Here is a 25,959-nt window from a genome sequence, read left to right as displayed (position 1 = left end):
AACTGGTAGGCATGTGGTTTTTGGAATGATGGCAGGGGCGGGTCATATTTGAAGTTATTCTAGGAGTAGGTCATGATGACTACTTATCTCAGGGGACTGTTGAACTCTTCATTAAGAAGAGGCTTTAAAGGACAGCTGACTACACCCTGGGCCTTCTTGGTTTGACAGTGCTGTACTGGTAGGCAAGCATGGGATGAAAAAATAAGATAAAGGCAGCGAGATGTGGAGAAACACCTAACTACTTGGCATCTGTTATCAGTCAGTTGGCACTGAGTGCGGCGTTGTGTTCTGTGTAATGGGTTTCAGCAAACTGCCTATGGGCCTTTCTTGTCAAAAAAAAAAAAAGGCAGGTGCAAAGTTACAAAGGCAAACACTGCTCTCTAGTGGGGATACAGTATATAAACATAAAGACAAGGGGCATTTAAGAGCTTCAGCACTCACAAAATACAATAATCAAAAAACAAAACAAAAACAAATGAAGAAATAAAGCAATTTTTGTGAAAATCTACAGATGTGTCATCCATAAGTTAATATAACATCAAATAGTATCTGTGTAGAGTTCAAAAAGAAAAAATTAAACCGTACAATGGGACAAGTGTTGACAAAGCTTCTAAGTGATCTAGTTGGATCAAATATCATTAAGTATTCCCAATAGAGGGAACTGTAATACTGATCGCTGCATACTACAGCATTTGATGGTTGAGTATAATACCACATTTGGTAATATTACAAGCCTGTTTTCTAGTATCATCTCGTCAGAGCCAGTAACATAACAGAAACAACAGGATTAGTTAAACTGCTGAGTGCCATCAATATTCAGGATTTTAAACTGCCATGAACATGAACAGCACATTTTGCGTTTAAACTAATTCAAATTCTGATTTGCTATCAGATTAGATAAGATGAATGTTGATGGAGGGTCTGTAAATCACACAGTTATGGACCAGTGTCATCAGGACGACTTAAGTGTTTACAGACCATCTCAGCTACTGTTTATCAGTAGGCATCCCCTCTTATATTCTATGCCATTGTTTTACAAGAGGCAGAGGTCGCATCTTCTCTCTCTAAGAGATTGTTTTATACTGGTCAACCCAGCAAGACTCTCTCCTCACAATGTATAGACTGCCCAAGGATCAACTTTTCATCTCTGCATAATGTCCCTGCTCCCCTTGAGGGGAATTGAAAGGCAGGAGGGCAGAGTAGGGAATCACAGGCAATCAATTGTGAGGAATCAAACCTCAGAACTGGTGTGTTCCTGTGTACCGTATTTAGATTGGGCAGAGAGGTGGGGAGAAGGGTATACTATATTCCTGGCTGTCGGTCAAAAAAATAAAAACGCTCCTGAAGTCTGAGCCCCCGTCGGCCAGGTAACCCAAAACCTGGAGTGGGGAGTCAGCGTGGGATATGGGGAGAGGAACAATGTGGCTCTTTGTGCAAGCCGGGCAGAGAAAACAAACCGTTTCCCCTGGAAAGAGATCATGTTCAGGCTCCATCTGAGAAGACCACACAAGGCTGATCAGAGCCCTGTCTGCTGTGTGGAGCAAGGAGAGGAGGAGGAGGTGGAGGAGGAGGAGTGCATCTGGGCAGCCACACATACACACACACACACACACACTTTAGGTTAATGTCAGACAGGGAGAAGATCTGAGATGCTCCATATCAAGCGCTCACTGAACACAACATAACACACAAGCCAGCAATACTCTTTGGTCCAAGACAAAATGTGTGACTGTGTTGTGTGTTCTTCCCCCATGTTGACTTGTGATAATATGGCCATCTGGACTGCTTCCTGGGTTGGCACCCTGCTGGTCTACAGGCAGAGCAACACTCTGGTGGGCTGACAGGCTGAAGGACAAGCTGGAGGGTGTTAGCACTGGTGTTGTCCACAAGAGGGCGTGGCACTGAATCTGGCACCGCCATACAGTGTTAAACAGGGAGCCTGTTCATTAGTTAAAGTGGAAGGGAGAGCAAAAAAACAGAGAGAGGGAAAAAAAAGAGCAGTAAGATGTTATAGATTCTTCATTTCCAGCATATCTTATATCAACCTCTCCTGCTCTGGACACTCATTCCTTAATCCACCCATTCTACATAAACACTGAAATGAGGCTTTTAGTCATGTCAACACTCAGATAACTGTTGCACAGGGCACAATCAAACCAAGAACATCTGGCCTATTTCTTTCTCACACACTAACACAGACTTTCATTCAAACACACATATTAAACGTAAACAGACGTACATACACACGCATGTAAGGGCCAAACCGGGGTTCTGTACTCCCTCTGTCCCATTGCGTTTTAGTTTCAAACGCTCAGCGAATACCCATGTGGTGGAATCGGATTACACGAGGCTATAAAATATCCCAAATAAAGGCAAGGAAAACTGAGACGAAAAACGGGCTGTTTCCTGAGGTGAAGTCCTCCAGTTGGCTGCTCATTCTGTCAGAGTGGGAGGTTTTTTTTAAAGACTTTTAGCACTAGAGACAATAGAACAGCACAGCAATGTTCAGCTCAGAGCACAGAGGTGGCAAGCTTAAGTCACTCACATACGACAGCCAGCTCCCATTACACACAACGCCGGGCCATAAATCCGTCTGCACAACACAAGCAGCACGCTGTGATTTCATATGTATTGGTTACTAAGGGGACGCATCAAACCACAACAAATGACAAAGAGTAAAGTGGGAACTCATTTAGTAAAAGGGAATCATGTAATGCACAGACATAAATCACCTGGGATATAAGATAAAGGTTTATGTTGTGCTTTCTATATCAACAGCCATCATTTTTAAACACATTTAGTAAGGCCACCCTTGGCCTTTGGAGGAGAAAAGCAGGTCAGTTGAAATCTAAACCACCTCTGTAATATCAGCAGATTAATCTTAGGACATACAGTAAAATGGTAACATGATCTTATGTTATGTCTTATTATGGCATGATACCAGTGGGCAAGGACGGACGGGTGGTGTTACAACCATTTGGACAACCAATCACACAAGTGAAATCAAGAGGGCCTTTGATTGGTCCAAATTAAGGAGGCTTTTCTGTTACACTCTAACAACAACATCTGGTTGGCAGGGGACAGTGGTGGTGAGTGGAGTGAAGGAAAAGGAGGGAAAGGGGTGAGGAAAGTGCTAAAAAAAAAAAGCCAAAGGCAGAATAGGGTGTCACTATGACATGTGTAATCGGATCACTTAGGTTCGCCCCTATGTTTTCTAATGAAACCCCAGAGCTTTATCAAAGCTGAGGGCTGGCTCTCTCATACTAACAGCGCCTTATAGTCTGCCTGACAATCACTTCTGTTTCTAAATCTTGAAAAATGTTTTCACTAGTTGACGTTTCATACCTTAAGAAGCAAGAGTTTGACTTTGGCCTCACACTAGTCAACTTTGCTGGATCTATCTCTTACAACAGGGTGTCAGGTTGTACAGGCACTTCTTTAACCTCAAGGTCAGTTTTGATTCAGCAGCAGGCATCTGTCCTTGTCCCAGACACTGAACCCACTACCTCCTTGTACATTGCAAACTGTAAAAATCTCACCCTCACCATCCTCTTAAACAGACACACACTCACATATCTTGGCAAAACAGGCTACAAAACAGGCTGACATGCAAACAAAGCATTGTGACTGTCAGGTTGTGGTGAAGTGATCACCTTTCAAAGTGACTCTCACTGCCTCTGCCCTCCACCTCCTTCCCCTATTGTAACCTTAGAGACCTGAGGAGTGCCAGGTTACTGGGATTTTCTCTCTTTGGCGCCATGCTGTTTAGTGACCATGCGCATACTGTGAGACCTGTGATTAAGCTTGCCCTCTGTATGTTTGAATGTGTGTATATGCACATTCTCCAAACCTTGGTCTGAATTGCATTTAGACCAAGGATTGGACATTGGACACAGACATTATTGCTGATTTTCAAATTAACCAACTTGGAATACCACATGGGAGGGGTTTGCCACATAGAACAATGCAATGGGGTTTAGAAGTCTTATGCAAATACAGTTAGAGTCAACTCAGCATATTATTCAATATTTTACCAACGCTGAATTGCTCTGATGCAGTTAACCCCTCCATTTGGTGGTTGTGGAGAGTCTTCTGTACATGTATGTGTGTAAGATAAGGTGGTTGTTCTCTAGCTCACAGTTAATGATACCAATATTATCTATATATTTGTCTCACCTCCGTCCTCTACTTATTCTGATCGCGGATTCGTAGGCATCTCCTCTTCAGAGCTGGCTCCATGTCTCCAGCACTGGGCGTATTAGCAGGGCTCCGCAGGCTACCCTTGTCCCTGAGTTTGGGCAAGAGCAGCGGGGTGGTGGTCCCACCTGTCTTTGGCGCTGTGGGCAGAGCATAGGCATGGTCCTCATCAGGAACATGGGGGTCCTCTCCTACCTCCCCAACCACTGCTAAGGGCTCTGCGGTCGGACTGATTGGACCCTCCACCCGTACTGGGCCAACAATAGAGCACTTGTTCTCTTTGATAGCCTCCAGCTCACTGAGTGCAGGGTCAGGTGGTGGTGCTGGTACTCTCTGGGGTAGGGGGGAGTCTGGACTGGCAGGAGTGGATGATGAGGACATTCCATTTGGACCATGGTCCTGAGGTTTCAGGGCAGAAGACGTGGTATCATATGGATTGTTGCTCCCTGGAGGGCTTGGTGGGGTATGTGACAGTGGAGTGTGGGAGTCCTGATGGTGGTATACAGTGTCATGAGAAGGGGACTGTGGTAGAGGAGGGGTGGGTCTGATGATGTCACTGAACCCTGATCTGGTACCCTGCCCAATTCCTGATGACCTGTGCCCTGAAACGTCCACAACTGCATTGGCACTGGGCTCCAGCTTCACTTGGGTCCTTTGAAGTACCCTTTGTATGACTTGTCGTTCTGACTGCTGCTGCTGTTTATAGTCTGTCGGCCCATCAAACCCTGGGGCTGAGCAGGGAGATGCGTTGTACTGTTCCCTGGGGGAGGATGCTCCACTGTGGGGTGTGGATGTTGGTGATGGGAACGGCCTCTCTGATTTAACCCAATCTGTGTCCCTGGCACTGGGGTCACTGGGTGAGGGGAGACCCTGAGTTCCACTGAATTTGTTGGCTTCATGGATCCCTGGAGATGGAGGCCTGGTAGCTATGGATCTACCCCTGTCTGCCCCCTCTGGCACAGGCTGTATAACTCCACTGTGAGCTGGGGTTTCTAGGTTTGCCTTAGAGGGGACTGGAATGGGGATAGGAATGGGTATGGGGACAGGCAGGGGAACAATAATGGGATAAGGCACCAGGACAGTGGGCTGGGGCAAGAGCGGGCTAAAGGAAGGAATACCAAAGTTCATCATAGGAGGCATTGGGACAGGGCCTCTCGGCATCATGTTAAGGGGAGGGGAATGCAAGCCAGGGAAGTAGGCTCCTGGGAAAGGATGCATCAGTCCCGGGGGATTCATGGAGGAGGAGGTGGGGGGCTGCAGGTGAGGAGAGTGAGGAGGTCTGTGGATAGGGCTAGAAGGGGGACCTGGGTGTCTGGGAGGGTGGGCAAGGGGACTTCTGAGGCCCTGAGCATGAAGAGGAGGTCTGATGAAGGGCATGTGGATTTGAGGTACTGGCTGATGTTCCAAAGGGGGGCGTGGAGGAGGAGGATGAATAGGAACAGTGTGAGATGACACCTCTACAGCAGATGGAGGCAGAGGTGGCTGGATGGGCCTATCAAGGGTCCTTAGCCCAGAGACAGTGACCTTAGAAGAGGAAGAAGATGATGCCTCTGAAGGGGAGATGGAGGTGGATTCTGCTGATCCATGGATTGGCGTAGGGCCTTTAGGGGAAAGATTTCTGTGACGAGCTTCTCCTGTACTAGTGCTGCTGTTCCAAGACTCTGGGGTGAGTAGCTTTTGCCCTGCCACACTGGTCTCCGGCCTCCCCTCCTGACTGGTTCTGCCTGGACTGGAGCTGGTGAGAGCTGCACGGGCTTCTCTGTAGAAAACATCCATCTTGTATTGATTAAGACACTTAGTGCTGCAGAACTGGAGCCTCTCTTCACCAGATCCGAAGTCCAAGTATTCTTTAGTGTGGCGGACATGTTTGCACCAATCACATACCTGTGGCACAGGGGAGAGAGACTGTGGAGGGTCATTGAGGTGATAGTCAATGATGAGAACTTTAAATCTTTCATACAAATATACAGGCTAATTTCATCTCAGCACTTTTAAGGTAAAAACAGTCTACATACACAACAAGATTGTTTTAATCTTGTAATGTCATAGCATAGTTATATTAATAATTGAATTAATAATAACAAACAATAGATTCATGAATAGGATCCTCTTACTCTAACATTGCTGTTTATCTTCAAAACCAGTCTGGGCGAGTCCTCTGTATGGGGGTGCTGGGGGGATCTCTCACCATGGAGGTCTTCATCTCTGGCCTGACAGGAGAAAACCACAGTGTTACATACGTGACATGAACTGCTGTGAAGCAGTTAGTTAGACCTGAGTTCATACTACTTTTGATGGATTAGTTCTACAATTCTTGAGGACGTAGCTGCAGTTGCTTTACATCAGAACACTTAACTGGAATTAATCTGTGGTCATTAAACCAAATTTGAGAGTCTTACATAACAAGTGCAAAAATAGCTTCAAATGAATTGCCTTGTCATCAAGGTTAGCAGTTTGAACTTCATACATGGTACCAAATCCCAAAGGTCAGTATAACAAAGGGAAATCACTGTGTTGTGAAACCGATATGATTGTACAACCGAGTGAGGAGATAATACAGGTGATGTATTGTCATATTATTAATGGCCTTGCCAGTATTAATATAGGAAATTCCTCTTGATTCGTGTAAGCTGATCTGCTGTGGATCTGAGTGCTCCCCCATCTCTGTGACCCATTGAGTCGTGTTGAGTTACGAAACATGAGGCAGCTGAAGGTAAGGTATGCACTGAAAGTGGACACCTCGCCCCAGGCCTCCTGGCCTTCCTCTCAGACAAGCAGTGACAGGCAAACAGCACAGCTTTCCTCCCCGCCTCTGAAAAACTAGAGGGCTTGTTGCGCGCAGTCTGTTCAGCCCTCCTTTTTGTCTCTGTTGTTGTGTGAATAAACCCATCACAGTATAAACAACAGTGAAGTTGAAAGGCGATATAGCTCCTTGTCACCCCGCACCTCTAAATAGGGTATATCCATGTCGTAATGGATGGTGAAAAATCATGGCAGTGTGCATCAGAGCAGTTCTCTGTGGTTACTGCTTTCCTGTCCTCCAGACCAAAGCCACTTAATGGCCAGCCCCTCCTCCATTAACGCGAAACTGATACCAACTGTCCTCTACAAACTTTGACCTCCCTCACACCATTCCTATAACATACTTATTCCCCTATAATAACTAGAAAGTGTGTTCTCAGGGACCCCCCTTTTCAAACTCCTGTTAATCACAATTAATACATCTATCATGACCTCACAAGTCAATATTTTAACAAATTATTTTTATTTTATATCCAACAGGCATTTCAGACCACTTCACTGTATTTCAATTCAGCTCAGCAACTGTTGGTATACAAAAGTGAACTGTTGTAAGTTTAGTGAAGAAAATATAGAATACTTCAAATCCACCATGATATATGGTCAAGTTAGGCCAAGTTGCTAGTAAACTGTGGTTCTCTTCTGGGTTACTGAAGTCATCTGTAAAGAAAATAAACTATTCTGTTAAATCCTATTCTCCACAACTTTGATACATACAAAATATACATAAATATATACAAATAAATACTATTCAGACAACTTTAAAGATGCTGCTAGCAACATGATCTATGAGCGACATCATCAATCAAATACTGTATTAAGAAAAGGCTCCTGTGAAAGTTCCATCTTAATTTACTGATGGTGACGTTTCATTTACTAACCCTTCTCATAAAGCAAATGGATTCAATGACTTCTTTGCCATTTCTGGTAGCACTCTTGAAAGATTACTGGTTATTTTCCCTTCTTGTATAGAATTGAACCTCCAAATACAGAGTGTTTGATAGGCCAAGCTTTTAAAGAAGTGACATCTTCAATTATTGAGCCACTAGCTCATGTCCTCCCAGTCTCTTTAAAGATTGGGGTTGTACCAAAAGACCTGAAAGTCACAAAGGTTCAGAAGGGGAGCACTTTCACTAATTACATTTTACAATTTCTATTTTACCTTGCCTCACCAATGAAATGGAAAAGATAGTCTACACAAGAGTGTTAAAACACCTAAATGATAACAATATCCTTTGTAAAAAACAAAACAACAATATGGATTTCAATAGAACCACTGAACATACATGACTCTCCTACAACTTATAGACAAAATCTCCACAGATTTGGACTATAATGTGTTCGAAATTGGTATACTGGAATACTGCTTTTGAATGGTATGTGGATTTATATTAGGCTTTTAACAAAGCTATATTGCGGAGTGACTCAAGGATCTATTCTTGGGCCACTACTATTTGTCATCTATATAAATAATTTTGCTTGGATGTCATTCTGCATTGCCCATTCTGATTGCTGATGATACCAACATAATCATATTATGAGTTTATGTGTTGTGTGTTTGTGTGTGCATTTATTTATCATTATTATTACTATCACTACTAACTATTTTTCCTCTTCATCTCATTACGTTGACAAAACATCTCTTGCACAATCCCTGCTATGTTTGTCTTTATATAATTTTTCTTTTATTACTTTTAAGAAGAACTTTTACTAAGAAGTTTACAAGCCAGAAACCACTTGAAGCCTGGGTCTTCAGTGTATGTATGATGACACAGCTTGTATTATACTGTACACATTTTAGATGTTGATATTACTTACCTTATTGCGTTTGAAGTAGGCCCGTCTGCAGGCAGCAAAACACTTCTCACTGCAGAAGCTCTTGAGCTCTGATCCCATACATAGTGAATAGCGTTTTACACCTTCCTTCTGGCACCAAACACACACTATCTGCACATTCTGTACATCCTCCACTGCAATGGAAAAAGCAGAAAATAGGTGGAGAGCGATTAACAACTGCAAACTGCTAAGGTATTACTACCTATCTCTGATGCAACAGCTCATTCTGTCAGGGTTAAGACAGGGTCTCAGGGTGAGACAGGAGCTGGTTACATAGGATTTTAACAGTCATATTTGAAGTCTTTATCTCTAAATATCTGTGAACAGCTACAGTTTTGCTTTTCAATTGACTACTTATTTACTGCACTCTTTCTTCTTAACAGAACTAAACAGACTGGACCCATAGCCAATTATTTGATCAAGTATTTGTTTGAATAATGTCAATATATTAAGGATTCATAGGATCTTAGCCTAGACTTTAAAAGCGCCATGGCTTCCAGTAAGATACCGTGAATTAATCAAAGGAGTAATATTATTTCAGCAACTTGCAATATCTTGCAATGAAATCAATGTCATTTCCAAACAAAATGATCTCAGATGTCTCAGAGTACTGTTATTTACAGCAAAAATAAATCTATTTTCACTTAACACACAAGTTAAATCACTTCATTTCTAGCTTTAATACTATATGTAGAAGTAGAAGTGACAAATATAACCCAACGTTATTGAATGCTACGTGCCATGTCATGTAATTGCAAAGCCTCTTTCAAGAATATCATCATTTGTACGTTCATAGGATGCTACCTGCTGATGGCTTTATGAGGGGGACGATGACAGGTGCACTCTTGTGCTCCTTGGGGGTGGTCAGGGATGAACATGTTGAGGAGGAGGAGGGTGAAGAGGAGGGGACACTAGAGGACTCTCTCGCTCCACTCTTCATAGCCAGGACTGAGTGACTGACTTTGGTGTCCAGGCTCTTAGGTTTTGGCAATGAGTTTTCTGAAAGACATAAACATCAAATACTGTGAGGAGGGGAAATTCTGATAGTGATTCATGATACTGTAACATCTTTAAACCTGTGACAATGCCTGACACTGATTCTTAGTACAAATGTGATGGGAAACAATAGATGTGTCTGAATGAATGAAACTTGAGAAGTTACAACTCCAAGAGAGAGTAAGTCTAGCAAAATTGTACAGTGACTCATTGTTTGCTCAAAAACCTGCTTGTCAATGGTATAAATTCAAGAAGACTGTGAACTGTTAGCACCTGCCCTCACCTTTTAGCACTGACACATGCTGACGCCTTTCTCTGTAGTTTCTGATCTCGTTGGCCTCAGATTCTCTTAGATCTACCTTGTCATAGCCGTACCATCCCAGGAGTTCATTCATGGTGCTTTCTGCAAACGTCTGCAGGAGAAAAAGAGCAAGAGAAATCTCTGATTAATGTTCTATGTAAAAAGATAGGATAACTGAGCCATAGGCTGCTTGCAAATGGGAAATTGTGACCGTACATCTTAGGGTTGTTGGTGGAATTTTTTATCCTATGTTAAACATAATCAGACCTTCCTACACTGAATCAATGAGAGGGATTCTTTCTCAGCCCCAGCCCTGTTGAAGAAATGAATACGGGCACAGTGGAGTACAGTATGACGCTTTTTCCATGATGTATTCAAGTTGTTTACTCTTGCTAAATCTGAGACGGAAAGGTTTAAAACCTAACACCAGTGTGAAATCTATGAATCATCCTTTGTTTATCTCTTCTAATTGGAAAAAAGAGGGAGAAAAGAAAACTGTTCTCCGCAGATGGGATGTGTGGTCCCTTTTTTTTTTTATTACGACCAGATGAAAAAAAAAAACAAAACACAAAGGTCTCTCTCTTTATCCACCCACCTCTCTCTGTGGCTTTGGGAGAACTGGATTGGAGGAGAAACTTGATCCGGAACGGGCAGAAATCAGAGCGGGACACCCTACACCACAGCGAGGTCCCACGGTTCTCGGAAATGCCCCGCTCCTCTCCCTTCTTCTCCCTCCAATGTCCACCACTCTCTCTTTCTCCAGCTTTCCCTGTCCCTCCCCTTGCCTCTTTTTCTCTCTTCTGCCCCCCCCTCCATCCTCCCATCTTCACCATCCTCCCCTCCACCCTAGCACCTTCCAGCCCTGACACCCGACACAACACTGCCTCTCAGGTTTCACCCTTTTCCAGCACAGCCAGTCTGCTGTGGTGGTGTTGTAGTGCTGTAGTACTGACTGCACATTCTTTCCCCTGCTTTCCTCACTCCGACCTCTGCTCTGCACTAGGGCCTCAAAGAAATGGATCTCTCCCTTGCTTGCTCACTTTCTGCTGTGTGTGTGCGTCTGGGAGAGTGTGTGGGTGAGTGCAAGCAGTCGTATCATATCCAGCTAAATATGCCTAAAGATGATTAAAGTTAAGTATCCGGTGTCTGGTGCTGCGCTCGGGTCTGACGTGGAGGGAGTAGGTCCGAATGTGGTGTTGAAACAGATGTATTACAGAGACAACACTGGGCTGGACCTCAGCTGAGTTAGAAACCAATATGCTTGCCTTTCAGTCTGTCTTTCTTCTTGCTGTTTCTCCTTTGCCCTTTCATCATTTGACTTGTTTAAAAGGTGTGCATCTCTAGGATTTTACTCTATTACAATATAAGTCCTGTTTGGCAGATTCTTGAATGTTTCACATCATGTCAACTCTCCCATATGCACATAGCTCAGGGTCATTTAGTCTCTCTGTGTTCTTGTTAACGAAAGACGGCGATTTTTTTTTTCACCCAACCCCTCCATTTCCCACAATGTTGTTTTTGTTTCTTTTTGGCAGTTCAGACAAACATCTGCTTTGTGAGAGTGACAAGCCATATCCCAAACCACAGAGAGAGTTGCAGCCAAAGGCAACAAACCGGGGCCGACCCTGAGATTCAGCCCAGGCAGCCTTACATCAAGAGGGGATAGCGTTTCACATGTTTTGATTAAAATTAGTTAAGTTGTAACACTACACCTCTCCTGGATATCAAAACGCTACAATCCAAACCACTTACACAAAAAGAGCACATTTCCTCTCTCACGAGAAGGCCAGAATCTCCCCCCAAAAAACTGCTTGTCTTTTTAGATTTCTCAGCTCCTGCTTGAAGGAGACTTGGATATCCCTTACCACCACAGTCAACAGTCTCAAATAGCCAGTGTCCAAACCCAAACAAAGCAGACAATCCACGGATTAGTTTCCATGCAGTAATAGGCTCATAATGGTGGGAGGGAATCATGTCTGTTACTGTGATTTAACTTATTATTCCCTGTGCTGTGACTCTCCTTTAAAGCTGGGAACAGAGGGGCGATTCCTTAAAGAACATGCCTCAAGTGACCAGTTATTATCTTTGACCACTTTAGTTTGGTGTGATGTTTGCATCCTTTAATATTTTGTGATTGCAAACATATATTAGTATGTTTCTTAGAGTAAGGCTGAGGGAGGCTATTTAAGGAATATAAATGCCCTCTCTCTTTTGGAAGGCATGAGGGCAAGCCTCTGTGGTACAGCAAGTGTGCGCACCGCAGGAGCAGGGAAGAAGTGACGCACATCTGGATCTCCGCTGGACATTACAGTGTGTGCGTCCGGCCACAGCTGGCCTGACATGGCGTCACTAGAAGGCAAAGGCCAGCCTACTCTTCTTCACTGCTAACATCTATAATTAAAACGATCCCTGTGTCTTAGAGTGTGATTGTATGAAACATTTCCAGTTTAGATAGGGATATAAAATCATTAGTACAAACTCTTCAAATGACTTTGCTTTTTATAAATTAGCAGAAAGAAATGTTTTCATAAGTTTTGACCTCTTACATAAAAGATACAAGGAGTGCATTCATTGAAAACAAACAGAGTATGTGGCTGATTATTACCAGCATTGATTTGTGCGCAGTTGACTAGCTGCCCTGAGTAGGAAGACGAGTGCGTAAAGAAGTTATCTCACCAGATAAACGGATTTAGCGGTGGCACACAAACTCACTCTCACCTTCATCTCCTGGTTTATCTCCCTCTTTACGGGATGCGCGGGTTTCCTGCTGCGTTTATTTTCCGGTGGTCTCCCTTTCTCCATTTCTGGCATAGTCCTGGTTTGGCTGGATCCGATTTGGATCAGTGTTGTGTGTCAGCTGGAAGGATTCAGGTGAGTAGCTCAGAGTGAAAGCTGTCACTCCCGCTGACAGCGGCTGTCATTCCCGGACGTCTGAGTCCCTCATCTGGGGCTTCACACCATACGAGTCCACTGAACATGCGTGCGCTCCAGCCTGGAGGCTCCGCCGCCGAACAGCCCTCACTCTCTCTTCTTCACGATAGTCAAGAGTCTGTCGGTAGGAAAGCTATGTGTTCCGGTCAGCACCTTCAAAATAGACTGCTATTAGCGTGTTTTCCACGTAATGAAAAAGGAGGACAATTAATGAAATTAAGTCCAGTAATTAGAAACTAATTCAAGGAATTTTCACGTTCGGGTTGAAATTTTTAAAAAAAAAGTCAAATGGCGTAACTTTAAGGATTTCAGCTACATAAAAATTCCAGAAACGAAACGTTTAGTAATAAATAGGCTATAAGTAATAATCTCAATGCAATATTATTTTCATCTCAACATGGTCTGATCACTGGAGTTTTAATAACCATGTAAGACTATTCTAACTACCAGGAAAAGCTGGTAAAAACGTTTCTGGACTCCACCAAATTATTTGAATGCTGATGCAGTTCATATTATTCAAAAACAAGAAAGCAAACAAAAATCAGTACATTTAAACATATACTACAATAACACAAAACACGTTTAGATGATCCACTCAAACAAAGCACATACTGTCTTGTAAATGATTTAGGATAGAAGTATCTGCCATATTACTGTGACTGACATGTAAATGGAGAATGATTTAAACGTTGCATTTGTTTTATTATTCAGTGAGTCAAGGGAAAGTACTGAAAAGTGGTCTGAGGTAATAGACTATTGCACATAAAGAACACTTCCATGCAAGTTTTGTTCCAGCATTTCTGTGTACTTGAAGGTCGCAGCTCTGCAATTTACTTGTGACATGAAACCATGCTGTTATTGTGAAAGCTACATGGCCTGACTACCGGTCTAATTCCCCCTGTTTCCGTACAGCTTGATGCTGCCCTCCTTGGATAGAGAAGGGAGGGCCTTCTGATTTGATGTAACCCAACACCTGGCGCCCACCCCTCCCAAATCTCAACAGATACATTTCATAAGGAATGCAAAGACTGTGTTTTATCGGAGGGGACACAGTACAAACACTGTCTGTATACTCTTGTCTTAAAATAAAGAGATGAAAAGAGCCCTGCGAGTTAAGTGATACCATGGCAGAATGTTTGGGGCTTTCTTAAATGGCATCTGTTTGATCAGTGCATGTGTGTGCCTGTGTGTGTGCCTGTGTGTGTGTATGTGTGTCTGCATGTCTGTCTGTATGCACACAACACTAAAAACACCTGAAATGTCCACATTTGGCCCCTGAGCCACCCTTGCCAGAGGAAAAGTACCACATGCCTGAGGGCAGGAGTTACATTTACAGAGGGAGGTGTGTGTGCTGCGTCTGTGCGCAAACAAGAGCTTTCAACATAAACATTTGTCCCACGGTTGTTACTGATGGTAAAGGCCAGAGGATTTATAAATATCATGTTTCCCAGCTGCCGATGAAAAGATTGAGATCATCAAGTTACATTCAGCAACATAAAGATACGCAGTGTTATTTCATACTTGTTATGCTATTTTATTATTTTAAACATACCTCTTTCAACCAACATCAGGTTAATACCTTAATTCCACTTTTTGTGATCAATTTAGGTCATAAAGATGTCATGCCCTTACCAAGCACGTAGGCAAAACTGGGTTTAGATGGTTCAACTCCATCCTTAAATGTCCCTCTCTGGCAGGACTTTCACTGCAGGTCGCCAAACCCCATGCAGAGAGACAGACAGACGGGACAGGAGGGCTCTCTCCTCCCTGTCTCCTGCCTTCCTCGGTCTGCTCTGGTTGGAGGAATCCAGGGACCGTGCTCGTGTAAACAGAAACTTGATCCAGTGCGCAGGGTTTGGGTTTCGCCCCCTCGTAGACCCGCTGATGATACCCGATACGGGCCGGCTTTGGGAACAGGGCTTATCTGATGCCTCACAAAAGGCCCCTCTCTCCGGCTCTCCATAACAGCGCACATCTGGTGCCTCTGCAGGGAGCGCTGTCCCTTTAGGTTCCTGTGGGGGGTGAAGGTGGGGATAAGGCCGTTTCATTGGTCTATTCCCTCAGAAATCCACTTATATAAATGACAGAGGACTAGAGTCAGTATTTATAGGTCTAAAGTTACAATCCCAAACATCTGGATTGGATCATAAATAATTGGCCACTTTGTGTATCATTACTTGCATTACTGTCCACGGACACATGATTACAGTGAGCTGTCAATTTAGAAGATGATAGAAAATGTTGGTGTTCAGCATTAACAGAGAGATATACTATACATACAGTGTGATCCTCAGGTTTACAGTAATAGCATGTCACCATTAGGGGGCGATGTCTACCCAATAGTTTTGAACGTTTAAACCAGTAACTGTATCCCGGTGTTTTCCCTGCATCAGATTACATTCAAATACTGCCATGATGAGTGCATCTGCTTTTCTGCACTAGTGACCAAATAAACTGTACACTTATAGCTTACCCCTAATCCTGCATTACCATTTGCCACAAATCAATGATAACATTTCATCAACCAAAGATTAAAAGTATTGTTTTATATATTTCACATACAAAAGAATAACATATCACAGTGACCCATACACATAGGCTACATAAAATAAAAATAATTTTGTATTGATTACTCTCATATACACAGCCTATACTATATTGTGCTGTATGTAGGGCTATAGTCGCACCCTTCCCTCCAAATTTGTGTTTATCTATTTTTTGTTTTGTTTTAAATTTAATAAAATAATCCAGTATAAATATAAAATTGTACGTGAATACATTGTCAATTCGTGCTATGACAATCCACTTTTAATTTTTGTTTTATCTTCTCAGCTTTTAGGACAGTGATGCTAATTAATAATAATAATAATAATAATAATAATAATAATAATGATAATAATAATAATAATGATAATAAAAAGAGGTAGGTGACATTTTTTAACAGGTTAAGGCTGAAAATGATGTTGCATCTGTCATAACTGTACGTCAAACTAATTCATGGTTTACCCGGTTTGTTTTTAATTCCATGTGACCCAGTCTTGAACACTAGGCGTTGCTGTTGGCAGCCTTATACAGCCTGCCTGACACACACAGACTGCTCAACAGGTTGTATTAACTTTTTACCTTATATTTGTAACAGCTTTCTATCTTTTAATTTGATTATCTTTCAGCTACTTGACATGACATTCAAAATAAAGCAATATACTCTCACAAATGTCATGATCCCCAATAATCATAAATCCCTGTTTTAGCCCATAACCAAGCAGCCTATGAATCATAATCACCATGGCGACATAGTGATGGGAGCAGGATGCAGATGTAGCTAGACAGACGCTCCCGATTTGATTTACTGGATCACTTTGTTTTGCTAGAGAAGGTGATTTCTGCTCAGCAAGCAGCCTGTGAGTGAGTCAGCTCACCATCACAGGGCAGTAGAAAACCCCGGACAGAGATGGAGCATGCGTGCTCAGCTGACACACCAAAATGTTTTAACAGCCACTGTTGTATTCAGTTATCCTGAAGTCTCATGGGTTATGTAATTGAATCTCTTGTGTTCAAACAATCTCTTGCTTGCTCCAGGCTACTGTGAGACATTTGTGTGTGACTCTTCTTTCTCCATCATGTCCGGGGTTGACTGTCAGTTTAGGCTACGTCACAGACCTGGAGCTGGGTATAAAAACCTCGGTCTGATGCAGCGTCCACATTAGAGAGAAGCAGCGTCTGTGGGCAGCCTCCTCCATCTGGCCAAATCATTGCAAAAAAAACAAAACAAAACAAAACAAATTATAAGAAATAAGAAATGTCCAAAATGACGATCGTTCAGCTTGGAGTCATTGTGTTCGCCATATGTTTATCAACCCAGGTAGGCTGATATACTGAGTTTATATTATTCTTTTTTTGTCGGAAATTTGATTTTATTGATTAGTTTAGGTAATGGATTTATTATGTACGAGCTGGTGGGACTGTCTTGTATTTATGAGGCTTATGGATACGTGTGGTTATGTTTTGCTTTTTTGCTTTTGTTTTTTTTCCTAATTTAATGATGTTACTAGAAAGGGTTTATAATCAGGCTGTGTGCTGATCAGGATTACAGCAGGCAACACTTAAAGCTCTCTTGGGAAATTAACTTGAACCTGAATTGTAGCCAGTTGATTTATAAATTGCAGTGTGTCTTTAATTACACTTATTTCCCAGATATGTAATTTTCTCTCCACTTTTATTTTTAACCTCTTGATTAGCTTTCACTCCAGTGAATTAAAGATTCAGGGTTCAGTGTATTGTGTACCTGCGCAAAGCTGGGGAGGGGAGCTAAAGTTTCTTTTGGTGCCGTGTGCCAAAGGAAACATGACACGCACGCGCAGAAACTTGGGTACCCTTTCGTCTTTTTAGGTGACCGATTAGTCATTCTGTGTTGTTAGGAAGTGAGGAGGAGTGTGGTAATGATTTCAAATTTGGTTAACATTGAGCGACATTTAAAAAAAAATTTAATGGGTATTTTGCCATTGCGCATGAATTGCCTATTCATTTGAGCTAATCCATTGCTGTAAAACTTGATCAGTTAATTTGTGGATTAAAGTATTTAGTCATTATTTTTATTTCCTCATTTGATGTGTAAATTCAAAAAACAGAACACAACAAAAAAGAACAAGCAAGAGCTTTTGATAAGTGTTGAATGTTCCTCATCCCTCCATCCTTTTCATCCTCCCTTCCAACAGGTGGTTTCCCAGAACAACACAAACCCCACAGCGGGGGGAAACTCCACCTCCAACCCCAACACTACCACCATGGCCACAGACACCTACAGCAGTTCGGCCAACTCCACTTCCGCTGCTGGAGCGGGTGTCTCACTGCACCCAGGCATCTTCTCCTCCCTTCTGATCCCCGTCATTGTGGCAACCTCTCTCCTGCAGTGCTACTGTTGAAGCCCGGACCCCCATGCCCCCCCCTCTCTGCCTCAACACTACAATCCCATGATCCCACCCAGTCCAGCCTCTCCAGCCTCTCTCCCCTTCTCCGCACTGCACAGAGACCACAAGGCTAACATGGATGGACTCCACAACCTCCTTCGTCCTCTTTAAATCATAACAAAAATATGTAATTCCAAGACATTTCTTTCAATAACGGGGGTGTGACTTTCAGCTGGAGACCACCAGCACACCCCCCACCCCCAGCCCCTTTGCATGGAATCAAAAGGAACGGTGCACCCAGCTTCCCTTTTGGCTTGCGTTTCCATAGTCACGCCACCACTTTTTTGGAGATGCTCAGGGCTGCGGTTGTCATGTCACATGTCTTGATTGAAATGCGGACCACTTGAGTGTACAGAGGTTGTTTTTGTGGCTTCAATCCCACCTGGCAATCAATATCAGAAGGGTTTTGTCTGTATAGTGAAGTTTGGCACATACAGTAGGAGATTTTAAAACACTAAGTGAGAGCCAGATGACATTCTTAGTTGGGTTTTTCATAATTTGGCTCTTCGGTCTTTTAATTAGAAATGTCAAAGAGATGTATGTAGCGAATAAGTTGCCACAGGACATGTGTCAGTTTTGCCTTGTGATTTTTAAAGAGTTGTGGTCTTTTACAATGAGGGTTTGATTGACACCTTTCCCTCCCTTCCTCCATGGGTTAGACCCAGGAAATGACTGTATGTGTAACCATATGGGAAGGGTTGATGTTAGATTTATATCCCCCCCGCCCCCTTATAGTTTATATTTTGTATAAATGAAAATGTTGTACTGTTTATTAGTTTGGGTATAAGATGATGGAAAGAAATGACGATGTACAATAAATTATGAAAAAATGACAACTGTAATTGTTTCTTTGATTCCTGTTTTTGACAGCAGTACTTCAACACAGTGACTCCCACATCCTGTTGCATATCACAACAGGGTGTGAGCAGGTCAACTATAGAGTGAAAAAGGGATTCTTCCTTCTCAAATTGCTTTATTTGAACTACTTTTAGAGTGCAGAAGGAGTCAACTATGTAGTAATTCACAAGAAAACAGCACACAGATCTATCAGAAGATCCAAAAAAAGTATATAAATGTTTGTGTAGCAGTTTTTGACAGATCAGATTTAACTTGAGACCCAAGTTAGGAACCGCTACTTTAACCATTATTTAGCCAACTCCATCTAATCTTTGATAGTTTTCATCCACCGTGCTGCTTTTAGTGTAATTTCTTTTTCTCTCCCCTAAATTGGTCCTCTGTCCATAAAATAATTCTGATAGTCGGTTTTAAGGGTGCGGTGATGCCATATTCATCATGAGCTGCCAGGCAGTCTAGACAGGCAGCTAATGAGGTACAGCAAGAGATGGACTCAGCATTCCCTGATGTCCTCACTGATCTCCTCTGGATTAGTGCCAGATCAGCATTGACTGACGTAGATATGAAACAGTTCCAGCTTCTATGGTATTCTAGTGATGTACTAAGTCTAAACAAATCTGCATAACAACATTTAGATTTAGATTTTCATTGTGACTCGACAAGAAGAAGAGAAGCCATTATAAAAGCTGGTGGCATGCAGAAAACCCCAAGTTCAGTCCAAAGGCAGAATATGTATTAGTTACTAGAGGAGTAAAGATGAGTTGAAAGAGCCCTCGAGGCACAGCAATGTCATATTTGATCAGGTATTTAAACAAGTTTGTCTTTTGGCTGTTACTTGACACTGTCCCATCCTGTCTATGTTCCAGCACTTAACTCTGCAACAGCTGCGGAGCATGGCAAAATAATTGTCTAGCCACCCACAACTAAATCCAACATAGATTTCAATCAGATATATGGGTGATGTACAAAATGGAAGAATAATTGGAACATGCACTACTGAGAAAAGTGACTTGCCGGTATGAAAGTTTACTATTATTATTAGATTTTCACTTGCAGGAAAGTATAGGATACATTGTTGCAAATACTTAGTTTCCTTGTTCTTCGCTGCCATAGCGGAACGAATTTCCTTCAATTAAACCTCAATTTGTGGTTTTCACTGTAGTGTGGCAAGCAGATAAGTTAAAACTAACAACAGATCACGCATCACTGTGATAGCAGAGTGACTATAGCGTGCAGCTCGGAAATGCCTCAGCACCAGTAAAGCCAGCCTCATGACTCATTAGCCCAGCCTATTGTCTCTCAATCCTCTCTGCACTATTAACCTCTCCCCACTATCTCCCCACCAACCCCCCTCCCTTTTTAATATCTCTCTGTCCAGATCTATCCATTTACTGTCCTCCAATAGTTTGCTCTTTGGGCATTGTATAAATGCAGGTTCACAAAAATGACTAAAAAGGCTTTTGTTTTTCTTTTTACCCCCTAAATGTTGTTAAAAAGATGATTTCAGAGTGGAGTTAACAACTTGTTTTATTAAATGTTCCCTGATGTTTTTCAGCTGAATAGTTTAATTTAACCTTGGAATAGAAATAAATCAGGGACTTCTTTTTTTCAACAGTACAAAGTTCGAAGTGCAATACTTAACATCACTTAAAACACTCTACAATCATCAATTAAAATAACTAATAAGAACATTATTTAATATCAACTTTTCACATAAAAAGGTTATCAGTCTTTGCATTGTCCCACTGTAGTTAACACAGTGCCTCAGGCAATGATACATTTATTCCAGGTATATAGAGCACTAAGTCTAAAAGCAGCCTACATCACTGCTAACATGAAGAATCTGGAGCACCAGCCAACACTGAGAGAGCTATGTAACTATATTCATTTGGAAACTATCATTTAAAAAAAAAAATCCTTTTCATATAAAGAATAACTGAACTTACTCTAAGATATAAAATGGATAGATGAATGCCACTGGTAAAACAGATAAACAGTGTTTCTCAGTGCCAAATAAACAGCAAAACATCTAGAAGCATAAGAGTGCAGGTCCACCAACACTCCAGCAATGGCTACTAGTTAATATATTCAACAACAAAAAAAGAAGAAAGGTCTTTGTTCAATCTTCTGTGTACAGAACATACAGACATTGCTCATACACAAACAAAGATTCTTTGAAAAAAATGTTTTAGGTCTTAAAATTAAATTTCATACAGACCAGTGTGATTGCTCTGTAAAAAATACTACAGTGTTCATCATCTCTGTCGTTGTCAGACAGCTGTTTAGTGAACTCCACTAGAGTTTCTAAAGCCATATTAAGCAGTTTTTGGATTGCACTGTATTGTACAAGTACTCAAGGTATTATGGACCCTCCCTGTATACAGGTGAAGGCACAATAGAATTAATCCATAATAATGCTATAATATGTAATACAACCCAACACAACATCAAAGACTACAGCTAAAACACCATGACTTCACAAAAAGAGAAAACAAAGGTATTTGTACAGGGTTGTATTGTATTATTTTAAGGTATTATGCCTGTGCTCATACAATTCTGTCTATCCTTTGTATTCTTAGGACTAAAAAAAGGCATTTACAATGTCGTTTGTAACAATAAGAATAATACATTGAATTTAGCATTCAGCTTATAAAGCTCATTAAAGACTGATTTGAAAGGTTACCCAGAATAATTATGTTAATAAATAACTGTGTCGTCTGCATGCATAGAGCCTTCTCAATAAAAAAGCCAATGACCCATAATTCCATTTCTGAATACTGTAACAAATTAAACACAGTTAATGGCTTTGATGTGTCATCTTTTTATTTGAGACTGACCATCTTAACACTAACACACCTAAAAGACTGAGTAACCATTGAAATGAAGAAAGCTTGTTACTCTCTGTTGTTATTAACACATTTACACAACTGCTGATGTATCAAATAGAAGCAAGCATAATTGTGGCAATATCAGGTGCCAGGTGAGTATTACTGTTGTCTGTTTCACTAAATTTAGATATAGAGATGATAACTTGTGTTTACAGAATTACTGAAATTTGACCTGACAAATCCCTTCACTTAAAATGAACTTATAAGCCTTTCCTCTCAAACAACAGGAAGTACTTGTATTTTGATGCCTATCTATCAATTATTCACTCATTGTGAATTATTCTGTGGACATCCTAAAATAGTGCAAGACAAGGTTTATGAGATCTTTAGAGAAATAAAACATTATAGAAGTGTCCTCAGAAATAGCAACATATTGTTTGCAGTCAGTAATCTGGCAAAGAGAGCACCAATGATGATGATGAAGTTAGGTGATTGGTCAATGTTTATCAAGCAGCTTTCCATCCTTTAACTATGCCAAGAAAAACAGTTTAAATAAGACAACCTATTAGTATCAATAGCACTCTCACAGAGACTTCTTTTAGCAATAAATTAAGACAATCTGAACTCTGTTTACATAAACATGAAAGAAGATGATGTCTTGAGATTGATATCTCTGTCTTCCAAAACTTAGTTGGGGAGCACTTTGACTGATGACTGAAACAGTAGTATAATGTGCTATTGATTCACAAAAATGTGACTCACTAAAGCTTTTCCATCAGTTTATCTCATTTCAGCACAGTATGACTTAGCTGAGCAATTTTCAGGTCTCAGGCTTCTTAATTTTCCTCCAGAGCTCCACTTTTCCTCTCTTCAATTGATTCCCTGAGCTAAAATGAGAAGTCTGTCCTGAGACCTCAGTTTCAATGTGGAGTTTTGATGACATCTCTTGTGCCAAGTTCTGATTGCAATCACATTAAGCATTAACCTTCAGTATAAGAACCTTGTGTATTTTAGTTTGATCATTTCTCTTTTAGTTATTCTGAGTTTTTGCTTCTACTGCCTTCTGTGTGCCTCGAAAGGCCTGTTAGAGACAGGCTGTTAACAGCACCAATCATGTAAGCTTTTATAATGTAGGTACAGATTAGGAGTGGGCGATATGGGCCTGAAATAATTGTACAATATTTCAGGATATGTATGCGATAGAGATATTCCTGATAATATAACACAATACTTCTCACAGGATTTTTGGCTTTCCTTGTACTCCTTGTACATTTGCTTGAGGTGATGGGATACGTTTGCTGTATTAAGAATGGTAACTATAATATAGCTGTCCCTCTTATGTTATAAGTGTGAGCTGTGACACCCAACAGATCTTTATTCATTGATTAGCTTTGTGAATAATTCAGATGGCCGCCACTGTTGCAAGGACAATGTCATACACACAGACATACACACACATAATGCTCTACCCTCTACATGATCATTAATAATATTATGTTATTTAATGTGAGTGTGCATATTCACCATCGCTCTGTAAAAGTGAACATTTATAATGTAATTGATATTAGATACTGTTGTCCCGTTTCCTTCTCTACAGGCTAACCCTAACCCCCTCTAACTTGTGTCAAGTTTCAGGACTGTAGTAAGACAGCACTCAGGAGCAAGAAAGTAGCTTTTCTAAAGAATTGATTAATATATTCTACAGATATATAATGCTAAGTAGTCAAAATAATCCAAGTTTTGAGGTATTGAAAAGATATGAGGTGCTCAAGAGGGCAATACATCAAAAAGCCAGTAATACTTAATGGCTTCTTAGTCATAGTTAAAAACATGTCTACATGTTTCAGTCATTAAGGCTTTCATCAAAGCATATACAATCCAAATTTTGCCTATATATGAATTTTGTTTTTTGAAACTAGCCATCAGTTGTAAGGGAGACTTTGTTTTGGGCTCATGAATAATTCCGTTCACAACTCAAGACAAATACATGCCTCAGTGTCACACCTGTGCATTCTAGTGCCAGAAAACCTTTCCACATTTGAAGAAAGCAAAGATGACTACTGACTTCATTAATGGCCAAATCTGCAGCTGCTCACACATTGTTCCCACAGAGTGTTCTGTACAGCTCTTGCTTTTCCAGACAGCAACAACCAGCCTTTAATTTGCTTGGACAGAAAACAGACAGAAAAACAAAAGGTAGCAGCTGCAGTAAACTTCAGAACAACATATTCCTGGGAACATTTATAAGTAAAAGGTTCCTGCCATATGTGTACTCTATATATAAGTTACTGTCAGTACAGGACACATACTGGAATTCAGACAATATATAGTAAGGGAACATTTTCTAATAAGTCATCCTTAATATTAGTTTAATGAATAATTTACTGATGCATTCATAATTTATTAGCCATTAATAAGAACAACCTGTAGTATGCCAGGTTGTGGAACTTAGTGAGGCATTATAAATGCTAGTAATCAATTCATAAATACTTTCTTACAAGCCCTCAAGTCTGCTGTTGATTTTGACATGTCAGAGATGTAAGGTTTTCACTTCATAGCAGCAATTAGATGATGCTCTTATTCAGAATCAGTAATCTGGAAACAGTCAATAAAGACTGATGAATATCACAAGCCACAACCGACAGAGAACAAGAGTGGCTTCAAAGAGTGTTTTTAAAAAAGACAAAGTCATTCAAATCACAGTGAGATCTGCCGCAGGAGAACCAAATTTATAACAAACAGTCCTGTCTCAAGCAAAAGAGAAGTATCTGTTCACTTGAGGACTCAGACAATTTACACAAATTTACATTTTTGCAAAGCTTCACTCTCAAATTTGCAAAGTTTCCATTTCATGAACATTACTTGTAAACTTTCATTGTGGTCTTATTTTGGTGAAGAAATAAGATAAATACATAATGTTGTCCTCATGTTGTCCCTATGAACAATTATGTACTTTTATGCATTCTGTGCTGCAAAAGTAAATGCAAACTAATGATAATGGACAACAAAGCTGCATATTTTACATGTGTTGTTAAATGATGTGCACTCCAGCAAATACAGTAATTGTGTTTAAATTCAAATACAAATTGTGAATGTTTATAAATATAACAGCCCACATTACTGCTGCATATCTGGAAAAGTCCATTAATCTATTTTTATATTTTATCTAAATTATTGTTATCTGAATTCTCGACAGTTGTATGTGCAGTAATGGTGATATATCAAGGTGAAGAGATTATCCTGATCCTTCCTCAGTTTATTACTCCCTTTAGCCAGGAACTGGTCAAGGCAGATGACTGCCCACCCAGATCCCAGTTCTGGTTGAGGTTTCTTCCCATTAAAGGGGAGTTTTTCCTTGCCACCGTCGCCAAGTGCTTGCTCATGGGGGAATGTTGGGTCTCTGTAAATTAAAGAGTACAGTCTATATAAAAGTGCCCTGTTGTTATTTGATACTATATAAATAAAATTGACTTTTTGAGTTTTTAAAAAAAAAGAAGCTATTTACAGGTAGTGAGACCTCATAGACATCACATAATAGGATATGTGTTTTTGTCTTGTTTTTACCTTTACAAATGTATGTACAAATCAACTTCTTGGTTTTCTTTTGTGCAAGTAAGGAGCTATAAATAGCTATTTCCTGTGTTCCTGTGAACAAATTACATTTTGTAAGGTCTTCCACTGTACGGTCTATTTGTTTAAATATTTTACATTTGTTGGATTTCTGGAGAAGCTAGAGACACAAATATTAACAAATAGACACAATTTAATAAGCTACACAATAAACCACAATAATGAAGGCCTCAGTCAGGAAAAAATACAACACTATACAAAACAACAAATTGCCACACCTTATCTATATAAACTAACATAAGTTGATGGAACAGAGATGCATTTAATAGCTCAATAGAGAGCAATAGAAGTTCTCTCATCACTGTAAAACACACAAGTCGTGCTGAAGCATAACTGCGTCATTGGGTCTTTTACTCTTGGTCATATTGCTTTAGCACAGACTGGGCGTTGGTCGGTCTCATCCCTGACTAGGGAGTGCACAAACTGCTGCTTCCTTTTTCACCACATGCTGTAGATGTCTGCTATTCCTCACTCCCCCCCGAAAGCTTATCTCACCAAGCTCTCCAATTTTATTTTTATTGATTTGGGCTGTCAAACAAGACTCCAGCAAAACTGGTTCAATAGAACTCCAAACAAAGCCATCTCATTACTGCAATGAAAGAATTCATTTATCAACAAC

The 25,959-nt window shown here is 40.9% G+C and overlaps 1 protein-coding gene across 1 annotated transcript; it reads right to left on the bottom strand.

Moving 5' to 3' along the window:
• Window positions 1–507: 507 nt before the first annotated feature.
• LOC128377045 (sine oculis-binding protein homolog) lies at window positions 508–12,952 on the bottom strand. Its single transcript, XM_053336927.1, has 7 exons — window positions 12,848–12,952; window positions 10,112–10,241; window positions 9,637–9,831; window positions 8,815–8,966; window positions 6,312–6,407; window positions 4,177–6,102; window positions 508–1,939 (listed from the first exon to the last, which is right to left on the bottom strand). The coding sequence occupies exons 1-6, from the start codon at window positions 12,938–12,940 to the stop codon at window positions 4,186–4,188; spliced, it is 2,583 nt and encodes an 860-aa protein (XP_053192902.1). The 5' UTR covers window positions 12,941–12,952; the 3' UTR covers window positions 508–1,939; window positions 4,177–4,185.
• Window positions 12,953–25,959: the final 13,007 nt, after the last annotated feature.

This window comes from Scomber japonicus, chromosome 17 (assembly GCF_027409825.1).
Source record: "Scomber japonicus isolate fScoJap1 chromosome 17, fScoJap1.pri, whole genome shotgun sequence".
Taxonomy (NCBI): Eukaryota; Metazoa; Chordata; class Actinopteri; order Scombriformes; family Scombridae; genus Scomber; species Scomber japonicus.
The sequence above is the reverse complement of the archived record's forward strand: the minus strand, read 5'-3'. Positions and strand labels throughout refer to the sequence as shown.

Coding starts and splice junctions, on each gene's coding strand:
- LOC128377045 (XM_053336927.1), bottom strand. CDS start 12,940: ATGCCAGAAATGGAGAAAGGGAGACCACCGGAAAATAAACGCAGCAGG. Junction 6,408..8,814: donor CCTACTTCAAACGCAATAAG/GTAAGTAATATC, acceptor TTCTCCTGTCAG/GCCAGAGATGAAGACCTCCA. Junction 6,103..6,311: donor AGATAAACAGCAATGTTAGA/GTAAGAGGATCC, acceptor GACCCTCCACAG/TCTCTCTCCCCTGTGCCACA.